The 11,640-nt window shown below is 41.5% G+C and overlaps 1 protein-coding gene and 1 long non-coding RNA gene across 2 annotated transcripts in view; one reads left to right on the forward strand and one right to left on the reverse strand.

Moving 5' to 3' along the window:
• The window catches only part of LOC109511631 (uncharacterized), a 1,944-nt gene extending 1,079 nt beyond the window's left edge, over window positions 1-865 (forward strand). The window contains exon 3 of the long non-coding RNA XR_002167359.1: window positions 845-865. This is a non-coding gene — a long non-coding RNA (uncharacterized LOC109511631). The remainder of the gene's footprint in view (window positions 1-844) is intronic.
• A 5,580-nt stretch (window positions 866-6,445) lies between these two features.
• On the reverse strand, window positions 6,446-11,386 carry chmp7 (charged multivesicular body protein 7). The gene is made up of 10 exons (XM_019862833.1): window positions 10,870-11,386; window positions 9,698-9,869; window positions 8,938-9,123; window positions 8,691-8,824; window positions 8,422-8,470; window positions 8,206-8,325; window positions 8,019-8,117; window positions 7,881-7,938; window positions 6,610-6,808; window positions 6,446-6,525 (listed from the first exon to the last, which is right to left on the reverse strand). The coding sequence occupies exons 1-9, from the start codon at window positions 11,130-11,132 to the stop codon at window positions 6,618-6,620; spliced, it is 1,272 nt and encodes a 423-aa protein (XP_019718392.1). The 5' UTR covers window positions 11,133-11,386; the 3' UTR covers window positions 6,446-6,525; window positions 6,610-6,617.
• Between the last annotated feature and the right edge of the window lie 254 nt (window positions 11,387-11,640).

Below are 11,640 nucleotides of genomic sequence, written 5' to 3' on the forward strand. Positions count from 1 at the left end.
CTCCCATCTCAGGCCTGTCGTCAGTGTTTGTGTGCGTGCAACTTGAGCTGGCCCACACAAAGATTGACTGGTCAAATGCTGTGATATTGTCATGTTCGCTTAATCTGTCCAATAAATTGTTCAACTTGAATTCGAGTCTTTGCCTATCATTACCAAATCCATCCTCAACTCACTTGAAGCCTTTTCAAAGACTGAAGTCTTGAGCTCAGACTTGCGCTTCAGTCACATCAGACAGTCTTTTCACTGTTCCCGTTGGTCTCCACATGACTCGAAACTCCAGGAATCGAGCTTTTTGGTCATGTGAAACCGACGGGAACAGTGAAAAGACTGTCTAATGTGACCCAAGTGCAAGTCTGAGCTCAAGACTCAAGTGGGACTTTGAAAAAGTGAAGCAATGCCCGCCCCAAACCACACCCAATTTGACATCCACCAATCGCGGTGAGGCCCTTTATTTGCATAAGCCTGTCCCTGATTTGCATAACCATGCCCACTTTCCCACATTCTGACCAATCAGATTGCTTCAAATTTGCATAACCACGCCCCCAACAGTCCACCAATCGCAGCATGCTATCGTCATGCTCCACCCATTTTCACAGCTATCAGCGAATCATCAACCATCATTCCAGCCAGGCCACACCCACTTTCCTGTATTTTTCTGCCTGGAAAAAAAAATCCAGGAAAAAACATTTTTGGAAAAAAAAATTTGAAAATAATTCAGAAAAAAGTTTACAAAAAAAAACAAAATAATTTTAATTTTTTTTTTTAAAGTTAGATTGTGGTGATGTGTTTAAAAATTAAGTTGAATTGAAGTGTTCTTTGTAATCAAGCTTTATTTCTTTTGCAGAGCAGACATCACAAAAGCAGAGGAAAAAGTTGGATGGCAGTCTGCTTGTTGCTGGGCGGCGAAATGGTCAGCTCTTGAGAAGAACGTGGGACAGGTGTGTTGACCTGAGAGGAAAGGCATCCGTGAGTTACACGCAAGTCAATTTCTTGTGCAGACAAAGATATGTTGGGCATGAAACTTACCAGGGAGATAGACTCTGTGTTGGGTCTTTCGAGAGCAGGAAGCTGATCGTGTTTACTGCTGCCTGGGGGAGAAAAAAAAAGTCATAAAAGTAGTCATGATGGTGCATTGAACGAGTGTAAATGTCTCCTACTTTTCAGGCTGGCCCAAAGTTTGACTTCAGCACCTTGCGAATAACAGGAAGAAGAGCAAAAAGTGTTGGCGGTGAGCAGATTACTCCCTCATGTGGCACGGAGGACCCAAGAACAATCTTCCTTCAACTCTGAATAATGAAATGAGGCTTGTTGAAATGAGATTTCTTACCAGTTCGGTTCGCCTGCTCACCACGCAAGGTCTTTTACCATTCGGCCATTCTGCTGCGAAAATTTCGAAATTTTGATATGTAGTCAAAGGCAGCCGACCACACGAGGTTTTGAAGGTTAAAAAAAAAAAGAACATAATTGGTGAGACGGTTGGCGTCTCTCGTGGGCGATGTGACGGCACTCCAACCTCACCCATAACCCATCGACCACGCCAGTATTTCCGACTGCCTACCTTGAGATTGCCATCCTGAGATCAGGAGATAGTTTGCAAAGCCAACTTCGTTTTCAATTGAAGACGAGTTGCACAAAGAGATCGTGGCGTTTTGTCATTTTGCTTTCTTGGCCAGGAGTGTCAAACTCATTTCACTTTGTGGGCCACATAGGGCCTCGGTAGATGTCAAGTGGGTCGGACCATTAAAAATGATACCATACTCTGCTGTAAATAACCAAAATAATATGTCTTTCCTTTGTTTTGGTCTAAAGATGCACAAGAACACTCGGAAAATGTTGAAATTTAATGAACATATCTTTTACAAAACATTTCATGAAGCACCAAAGATTTCCTGAGACAAATGTGCAATGTACTTTTATCGTTCACATATATGCATTGCAACTGATCCCGCTGACTGTACAAAGGCACAAAACCTGAACTAGTAATTGGTCTTGAAAAATATAGTCATGCACTTTTAAGATTAAACGAGATTTATGAAGAAAGGAATTTTTAAACCATTTACACGAGCATATAAAATCTAAATGTAATCCCTGCCTACACCTTACAAACTAAGGAGAGTGCTACAATATGTGTAAAGAATAAAGTATTCACACATGTACAGAAAGGCGTTTTTAGCCGAAAAAAAACGACCATGTATAGTTAGGCGTTTTTAGTGGAATAAAAACCGACCATGCACAGTAAGGCGTTTTAAACCGAAAAAAACGACCATGGATCATAAGGCGTTTTCACCCGAAAAAAACGACCATGTATAGGAAGAAGTTTTTAGCCGAAAAAAAACGACAATGTATAGTAAGGTGTTTTCAAGAAAAAAACGACCATCTATATTAAGGCGTTTTTAGCCGAAAAAAAACGACCCTGTATAGTAAGGCGTTTTTAGACGAAAAAAACGACCATGTATAGTAAGGTGTTTTTCGCCGAAAAAAAACGACCATGTATCGTAAGGCGTTTTTAGCCGAAAAAAATGACCATGTATAGTAAGCCATTTTTAGACGAAAATAATGACCATGGTATAGTGAGGCGTTTTTAGACGAAAAAAAATGACCATGTATAGAAAGGCGTTTTTCGCCGAAAATAACGACCATGTATCGTAAGGCGTTTTTAGCCGAAAAAAATGACCATGTATAGTAAGCCATTTTTAGACGAAAATAATGACCATGGTATAGTGAGGCGTTTTTAGACGAAAAAAAATGACCATGTATAGAAAGGCGTTTTTCGCCGAAAATAACGACCATGTATCGTAAGGCGTTTTTAGCCGAAAAAAATGACCATGTATAGTAAGCCATTTTTAGACGAAAATAATGACCATGGTATAGTGAGGCGTTTTTAGACGAAAAAAAATGACCATGTATAGAAAGGCGTTTTTCGCCGAAAATAACGACCATGTATCGTAAGGCGTTTTTAGCCGAAAAAAATGACCATGTATAGTAAGCCATTTTTAGACGAAAAAAACGACCATGTATAGTAAGGCGTTTTTAGCCGAAAAAAAATGACCATGTATAGTAAGCCATTTTTAGACGAAAATAACGACCATGGTATAGTGAGGCGTTTTTAGACGAAAAAAATGACCATGTATAGAAAGGCGTTTTTCGCCGAAAATAACGACCATGTATCGTAAGGCGTTTTAACCCGAAACAAACGACCATGTATAGTAAGGTGTTTTTAGCCGAAAATAACGACCATGTATCGTAAGGCGTTTTAACCCGAAACAAACGACCATGTATAGTAAGGTGTTTTTAGCCGAAAATAACGACCATGTATCGTAAGGCGTTTTAACCCGAAACAAACGACCATGTATAGTAAGGTGTTTTTAGCCGAAAATAACGACCATGTATCGTAAGGCGTTTTAACCCGAAACAAACGACCATGTATAGTAAGGTGTTTTTAGCCGAAAATAACGACCATGTATAGTAAGGCGTTTTAACTTGAAAAAAACGACCATGTATAATCAGGCGTTTTCAACCGAAAAAAAACGACAATGTATAGGAAGGTGTTTTCAACCGAAAAAAACGACCATGTATAGTAAGGTGTTTTTAGCCGAAAATAACGACCATGTATCGTAAGGCGTTTTAACCCGAAACAAACGACCATGTATAGTAAGGTGTTTTTAGCCGAAAATAACGACCATGTATAGTAAGGCGTTTTTAGCCGAATAAAAAGACCATGTATAATCAGGCGTTTGAGCCGAAAATAACGACCATGTATTGTAAGGAGTTTTTAGACGAAAAAAACGACCATGCATAATAAGGCGTTGTCAACCGAAAAAAACGACCATGTATAGTAAGGCGTTTTTAGCCGAATAAAAAGACCATGTATAATCAGCCGTTTTGAGCCGAAAAAAACCTGACCATGTATAGTAAGGCGTTTTAACTCGAAAAAAACGACCATGTATCGTAAGGTGTTTTTCGCCGAAAAAAACGACCATGTATAGTAAGGCGTTTAAAGCCGAAAATAATGACCATGTATAGTCAGGCGTTTTTAGCTGAAAAAAAGACCATTTATAGGAAGGTGTTTTTAGACGAAAAAAACGACCATGTATAGTAAGGCGTTTTAAACCGAAACTACTCGGAAGCTTCATCTGGTTTGATCAAACGCGGCCGCAATGGCACGTGTCATTCACCACGGATATATTGTAGCGCAGCAGGCACGTACGTGCACCCACACACACACACACACACACACACACACACATCAAGCTTTATTGTTTTGAACTTCTAAAGGTGAGTGGTTCTGAATGAAGTTCTGGAGTTCACAAATAACAAGACCAAACAGAGTTAACATGTTTTACTAACTTGCATGTGAGCTTCAAGCTTTTGTGTCTTAGTGAAAGCGCTTCATCATGGCCATACATGCTTATGCACTAGGACGCTCGAGGTCACGACAGTTTGGTGGGATCTCATTATGGCATGTCTATAACAAAACACTGCAAACTAAATTGCGTGCTAATTAACATGCATTAATTTGCACACATTTTCAATTGCCAAGATACAGAGTGTAAAGGAAAACATCACCACAGAATGCATACCGTTATGAGAAAATATATCTTCCCCTGACATGTTGAAAATGTCGCGTTTGTTTAGTGAAGGAAGGAGAAATGCATAGAAAACAGTATTCGATTTCACAAATTGTTACTTATATTCTACATTATAATCTAAGGTTACTATAAATATCATTACATTTGTATTTTCATTGGAGAAAATCAAAGTGCAAAGTCGAGTCAAAGTCCTCAATTTGGTGCAGTGCAAACCAGCGACCCCTGGTGGTCACGGTTGTGAAGACGTGTAAACTCTGAAAATGAAGACGTAAAGACGACAAACGAGTGTGGAGAATACAACCACCACCAACGCTCGACGACATCATCAAATAGATGACCCCCCCAAAAAAAACCCATCAGTATGATTAAAATATATTTTATTTGCAGAAAATATTGAGTAAAACTCACTTCTTTGTCTTGATGAGTATACTCAAGTGAGACATGTAGTTTGATATGAAACATTTGGCAAACAAGATTAAGACAGGAAAAGAAACACTTAACCTTTAATACAACTATACACTCAATGACAAACTTTTTTTTTTTTTTGTCAAAGTAATTCTAAATTAATAGCATGCTCAGTAGGGTGGTCCATTTTGGAAAAGTTTGTCGGATTCGTCGGGCCGGGTCGGAAATCTTGTCGATACTATGACACAAGGATGTGTGCAAAATTTTATTCCGATCGGATAATTTTATCCCGTCCCGCAGAGCGACCAAAGTTTCCCCTATGGAAAGAATGTTACGGGGCTGAATGGTAGTACGGTTTCTCCCGTACAGTAAGGATTTTGTTTTGCTCAGTTCGCACTTGCAATAATTCAAAGACGGAAGACAGGAACGCATGTATTGCAAAAAAGGCAACCGTGGTTATCCTTCAACACTGGTGAGATTGTTGGTCCATGTTAACTGGTCCATCTGTCTATCTGTCCATCTGTCTATAATGTCCATCAACACTAGTGACACTGTTAGACCGCAAAAAAAACGAAATCCGCCGTGCGTGCCATTCCCATGCCTACTTCGCGCACGGGTGCAACGCCCGGTGTCGCTCCACGACCTGCAGAAGGTGCTGTCGCTGTTCCTCGTCGCGCGTGATGGCGCCGCAGAACGCGCTGATGAGGGCGACGCCCCTCTCCGCAAAGTCGTTCACCACCCGTAGGTGACGAGCGCGCCGACGAGCCGTGGTGATGTTCGATGTCGAAAAGCGTCCTCAGCTCAGCGTCCAGTAAGAATTCCGGCGATTCTCGACTTCAATTGAAAGATATTAGCTCGCCAGTAGGTGACCGTTGTGTGTTAGGCGTGCGTTTGAGTTTGTCTCCGGCTGCTGAGAGCAGCGATGGAAGGTTTAGTTAGTCAGGAGGTGATCGTTCGGGCAACATTCAGCCCAGCCAGTGTCACGCATGGCAAAATACACGGTTAAAATACACATGTTCACCCTATTGAGACCAGTTGTTATGGTGGAAACTTTGGCCGCTTTGCGGGACGGGAAAATATCATCAGATCGGAATGAAATTTTGCACAGAACCTTGTACCATAGTATCGACAAGAATTCCGACCGGGCCGACGAATCCGACAAACTTTTTTTTTTGCCATAAAAATGTGGACCACCCTAATGCTCAGTGGTGGCATACCAAAGAGGATACAGTATTTCAGAAACACTAATTAAAATGTTGACTTCACACAAGCTTCACATTCAAATGCGAGAAAAGTAAAATGTTTCCTTTTTCTTCTTTGGCATGCATCCACAGCAAGGGCATTTAGAATTTGGACTGAATGAAGTAAAGTGCTTTTATACCTTTTTACATATACTGTAGTGTTTTTTTTTTTTTAATAATGTCTTTACTTTGTGACAACAAACCGCTCCCAGCTTTACATAGTAAAAATTCCAGGTCACTTTGTTTGCCTCTGCATTGCAAAAAGCTCCTTTTCTTGCGCTGCAGGAGTCCTGCATGTGTCGGAAAAACACAATGCATCATTTTTAGATTTGTGGTTACAATTCCATTAAAAATGATGGAAAATGAGAACCTACCTGAATCTTTAGAGAATCAGCTGCTTGAGTTGTTCTTCCAGCTGCTTGGCGCTATTATTCAGGTCTGTGTGAGGGACGGCAGGCAGTGAATCCAGCAAGTCGTCACCCGGGATACTCGGCAGGACCGAGCTTGGAACCTCGGGACCCGTGCTGGATTCATCCAACAGCGATTGCAGTTCTTCCTCCAACCCATCATCATCTACAAAAGTAAATAAATAATAATCCTCAAATAGTAGTTGCCGGCATGCTGCTTATGGCTTTTTTTTCAGTCAGTGTGTGAATTCATCTGATTCAGCCAAAATAGAGTCCAGCTGTTCTAGTAGGCTTTTTCTGACATTTTGTTTATTTCGAGCAGGAGCCAGAGGTTGTGTGATCACACTTCTATTTAACATGATTCCCTCCGCCGTGACTAAGACCCTGTTCCACATAAATAAATAAACAGATAGATAGATTGAAAGATAGATAGATCGATAGATAACTAAACTGCCCCAAAGGATGATCCCGGGCCACAACTAATAATTCTCTGTGGTGTTTGAAAATTTTCCCTTTTGATTGTTTTTCATAGAAATATTTACTGCAATAATGACTTTACTGCTGCATTAGTGTGATAGACTTAAGGTGTGTCCAAATTCAGGTGTGTCGCTGTTTTAGGAATGGAACTTGGTCACAAACGGAGGACCCTGCCTCGTGCGATGAAATCTTTAAAGGGCATGTCAAGTCGGACTGTCTTTTAGTTTGGAAATACATGACTTTGAGAGGCTTGCATCAGAAGAGTTAAAACGAGGGACGGATCTGTAGATGCCATATTGAGATTTTTCTGTGCAGCACAGACAAGTACCGAATTCTCAGTCAGAACACATTAAGTAAGGGAGATGAAGTGTAACGACGTAGCGCTCGAGCCACACGTCTACTCTACAAAGAAAAGCAAGTGCTGCTGAGCCTCTAGCTTGTAGATGTCATGGGGAACAATATGGCTTTAGAAGTGTGTCAAACTCAAGCAAACGCGAATATCAGTTTAACACACACAAAAAAGAAATATGCGCTGTTTATTTTATCAGAACAAACTATTGATGTTGTACTTTCCTGAAGAAAAAAAGAGAGATCAGTGTTGACATATGTGAACCTTAGAATATTAATTAAGAATTCTGGGACACCCTGCAAATAAGAAAGCTCCTTCATCTAATAGGTTTTGCAGTCGAGTGTATAAAACCACCGCTGGCCGCCAGTTAAGAAATAACAGTAGAGTTGATGTTAAGAGGAGAGCAACTTACCTGTCGTGGTCACTGCCCCAGATATGGCTTGGCTCACCTCATCTTGTTTGTCACATAACTGGTTCAACGACACAGGATTTGTTTTGAAGGTCAAACAAAGTCAAAAGTATGCAAGAAATAGTTTTGAAATGAACTTGCCTCCTGGATTTGATCAAGAAGGCTTTCGGCACCTTCCACCGTCACATCCTTGAGAGAAAGTCTGAGGCTGGCCGTTCCCGCTTGGTACGCTTGTAGAACCTTCACGAGACCCAATCTCAGCATTGACGGACAATCTCGTAGGCATCAAAGTTGATTTTCGGTCTATTTGTATTTTGTGACAGCCTACCATTTTATCAGTCTTTGACTGGGCTATGCGATCCAGGATGCCTCTAATGGACTCCAGCTGTCCGAACAAGTTGTCTGCTCTCTTTTCCACCCTTTTCCGACCTCTCAAACACCTCAGTGCCTGTTGAAGGCACAATAAATCGGAACACCGGACGTAACGAATTTGGGTCATTCCTTGTGGCCTTTAATTATGTTGTGGAGCATCTTAAGGATTCACCTGTGTTTTTTTCCCTTCTCGAAGTAGAAGTCTTGCTTCTTCTCTGCACCTGAACACAAGCAATATGAAGCAGCTTTAAAAAGCATTTTTGTCCCCAGCAATTGCGTGTGAATCCTCTGTGGGTGGCTGTGAGCAAGCAGTCAAACAAACAAAGAAATGAGGTGTATCGTCGGGTCATTCCATGCCAAATCACCAAATTCAACCAAATAGGTTTTGATTTTGGTGAAACTTATTTATTTATTATTAGTGTTATTATTAGTTGGAAGTACTTATCAGCCTCCATGCCCAGTTTCTCCAGACGCTCCTCCAGCAGTTTCTCACTACGCTGTAACTGGTAGATTCCGATTTCAACTTCACTGACAGTGGAGACGCGACTCTGCCCAGGTTGGCAAAATTTAACAATCTGTATTTAACCCAAAACAAAAAACAAACCAAAAAACAATATAAAATGACAGCTAAGGTGGGGAAAAAGAAGAATGAGAAGTCATTTGGGGAGTCATGCATTCCGTTCTTTACCTTTTCCCCCTCATGCAAGGAAACCGCCACTTGTTTGTCCCTCTGCAGCTGCAGAAGTGCCATGCACAGGGTACTTTCATCGGCACACACAGTGGAGGTGAGTGTACACAGCTCTTGAAATGACATGACAGGGTGACATGCAAATTCGCTGCTTTGGTAAATCCTGAGCACTTCGGCAGCTTTCTCCTGGAAAGAACAACAAAGCTTGGAGTTACCATAAAAACAGCACACGTGGAGAAAATGGCTCCTCTGTTTGTTCGTGGTTGATCAACTGATCAGCTGAAGTAAAGATGCTCAAAAATGTTTTGAATGGCGTATTGCTATTCAGTGAGATAAAAAGAGCCAAAGTTGAACACAAACATTCCAGTGACACTGGCTGACCATAAATATCAATTGTGTAATCACAGAAAGGATTTAGATTTTATGGTAAGGGAATTTACTGTATATTCTATTTCATATTTTGTATTTGTAATTTGTTAAGCATGTAAACTGGGTGACGCACTGTCTTGTAAATTAAAGACAATGTTATTCTAATTATTTTGTCAGTGTATAAAAATATACAATGGTGGGGTACACAATAAAATCTCGTTTTGGGTACTACAGGTTATGGAGGGCCTCCGGTGATGCAAAAACAATTAAAGCACCACAATAATCACAAAACACACTTATGGAGTTAATTGTTTAGGGGCACACAGAGCTGGAATCTGACAAGATTTGTATAAATATTGCATAGAATCACATAAGACAGTGAGCAACGCACCTTCACCAGTTCGATGACAACAAAAGACTCTTCCAAAGGTACTCTGTTTCCTCCCAGCAGTGAGGAGAAGGTCCACTTGAGAGGCTTCACCAGCAGGAGGCCAACACCCCACGACAGCCAGCCGCAATCAACATTGGCAGCAAACTCAGACTCCCTCTGAAGCTTCCCACATCTGGATGAGGTGAAAGGGAAATGCAGCAGAACCTGGATTTAACTGACCCAGAACCAACAGAATGAAAATAGTGTCCAGTCCACTCAAAACACTCCTTTATACAGTAACTGTGAAAAGTATGTTCGCTCCCGGATTGGGCGCTGTTGTTTCCTGGCACTGTGGCACAATCAACAAACTGCGACATGTATTTCCGGGTTGAGCTGCTGTATCCAGACTAGACCAGACTAACACATGTGCCGACCTGGCGGCCTTGTTGGTGGGGATATTTTCCCATCAAAGGCAATGCATGGACATACATGGTTGCCATGTTGGCAGGGGTGATAGTCCCAGACAAGGCAACGGAAAGGATGCACATTAGCTAAGCATCGCCGCCAGGCATGCAGCTCAAAAGGAGTGTCACATCTGCATATTCATATTTATGGCTGTTGTTTACTGGAAGGCGCTCCCATCATGTAGTACATGTACATGTCTCTTGTACTGTACATGCTATTACAGAGTATACTGTTTTTTCTTTTTGGTCAAGTCTATCAAGTGACCTATGGCATCGGAGCATAAAAGCAAAAGCACCAGCAAGGTAAGTTTGGACAAACTTGAGCACTTTTCAAATTGTTTCAAGCTTTTTTTAATTTTCATTTACAATAATTTTGCACTGCACGGGCATTCCTTAGGCCACAAAACAGTACCAAAATGTTAACTTTGTATAACATTAAATGTTATGAGGTGGACTCGCGCAGACAGTTTCCATGTAAACAAAGCCCAGTTTCACTGTCGCGGATGTCGCGCACCTATTTCATGCAAAGGCTCATGGGCCGTAGGAATAAAGTGGATCGATTAGAATGTTAGGACAAATTAATTAATCTAAATTTATCTAAATTTACGTGCATGTATGTATACTTGGTGGGAGGAATCTGGAGTATGCGGAGTAAAGCCACATTAGCATAAGGAGAACGTGCAAACATTCACAAATATATTGACACCCTCCAGTACAATTTTTATTTACCTAGACATGGATTGGATGACAGTCGTCAAGCCCAGAGGTGATTTTTCTTTCCTCCTGAAGGTTTTGTTGAGGTACTGCAGATTGACACACACGGAACGGCGGTCCCTGCAGCTTTGTACGACCAGAGTCGTCCAGAAGTCCATTTTACTGTCCCAGTCCATTGTGTTCACGTCGCGGTTTTCTTTGAAGTCAGAGAACAGAAAATTCATTCGTTCGTCGTCGTCCCATTCGGAAGGCAGCGTGGTTTCGACGGCGCTTGACATGTTTGTTCCAATATAGTTCGGCAGTCAGTGAGCGCTAGCGTATTTGATGACAGCGGGAAGTTGGTGCGGCACTTCCGGTGACAGCTGGAGATTCCGGAAGTCGACGCCGGAGTCGCAAATCTTATTTACTTGCAACCTCGTTCCTTCACCCTGTTCGATCGGAGTGCTTCCCAGCAAGAAACCTCATCGAAGAAACCAGGAGAGCAACAAAGGAGTGAGGAGGGACAAATTTCGTCACTTGATGGAGACGGCAACTGCGGAGACGTCACACAATTTTAGCGCGTCACAAAACCGTTTTTATCATGAGTCCTACTCGAGAATTTTTCCGAATGATCCCCAATCAGAACCATAACCAGGTTTCCTATGGCTATCGTTAGAGTATTTACCAAACAGTTTTTACAGTTCTGATGGGTCTTTTAGCACCTAATGTGGGTGGAGCTTGATGTCAGAGTTTGATTTTGAGGTTTGACATGAAAACCAGGTTGAGGGCTTGTTCAAGTTGCTTGCA

Source organism: Hippocampus comes, unplaced genomic scaffold (assembly GCF_001891065.2).
Source record: "Hippocampus comes isolate QL1 unplaced genomic scaffold, H_comes_QL1_v1.1 scaffold147, whole genome shotgun sequence".
Lineage (NCBI taxonomy): Eukaryota > Metazoa > Chordata > Actinopteri > Syngnathiformes > Syngnathidae > Hippocampus > Hippocampus comes.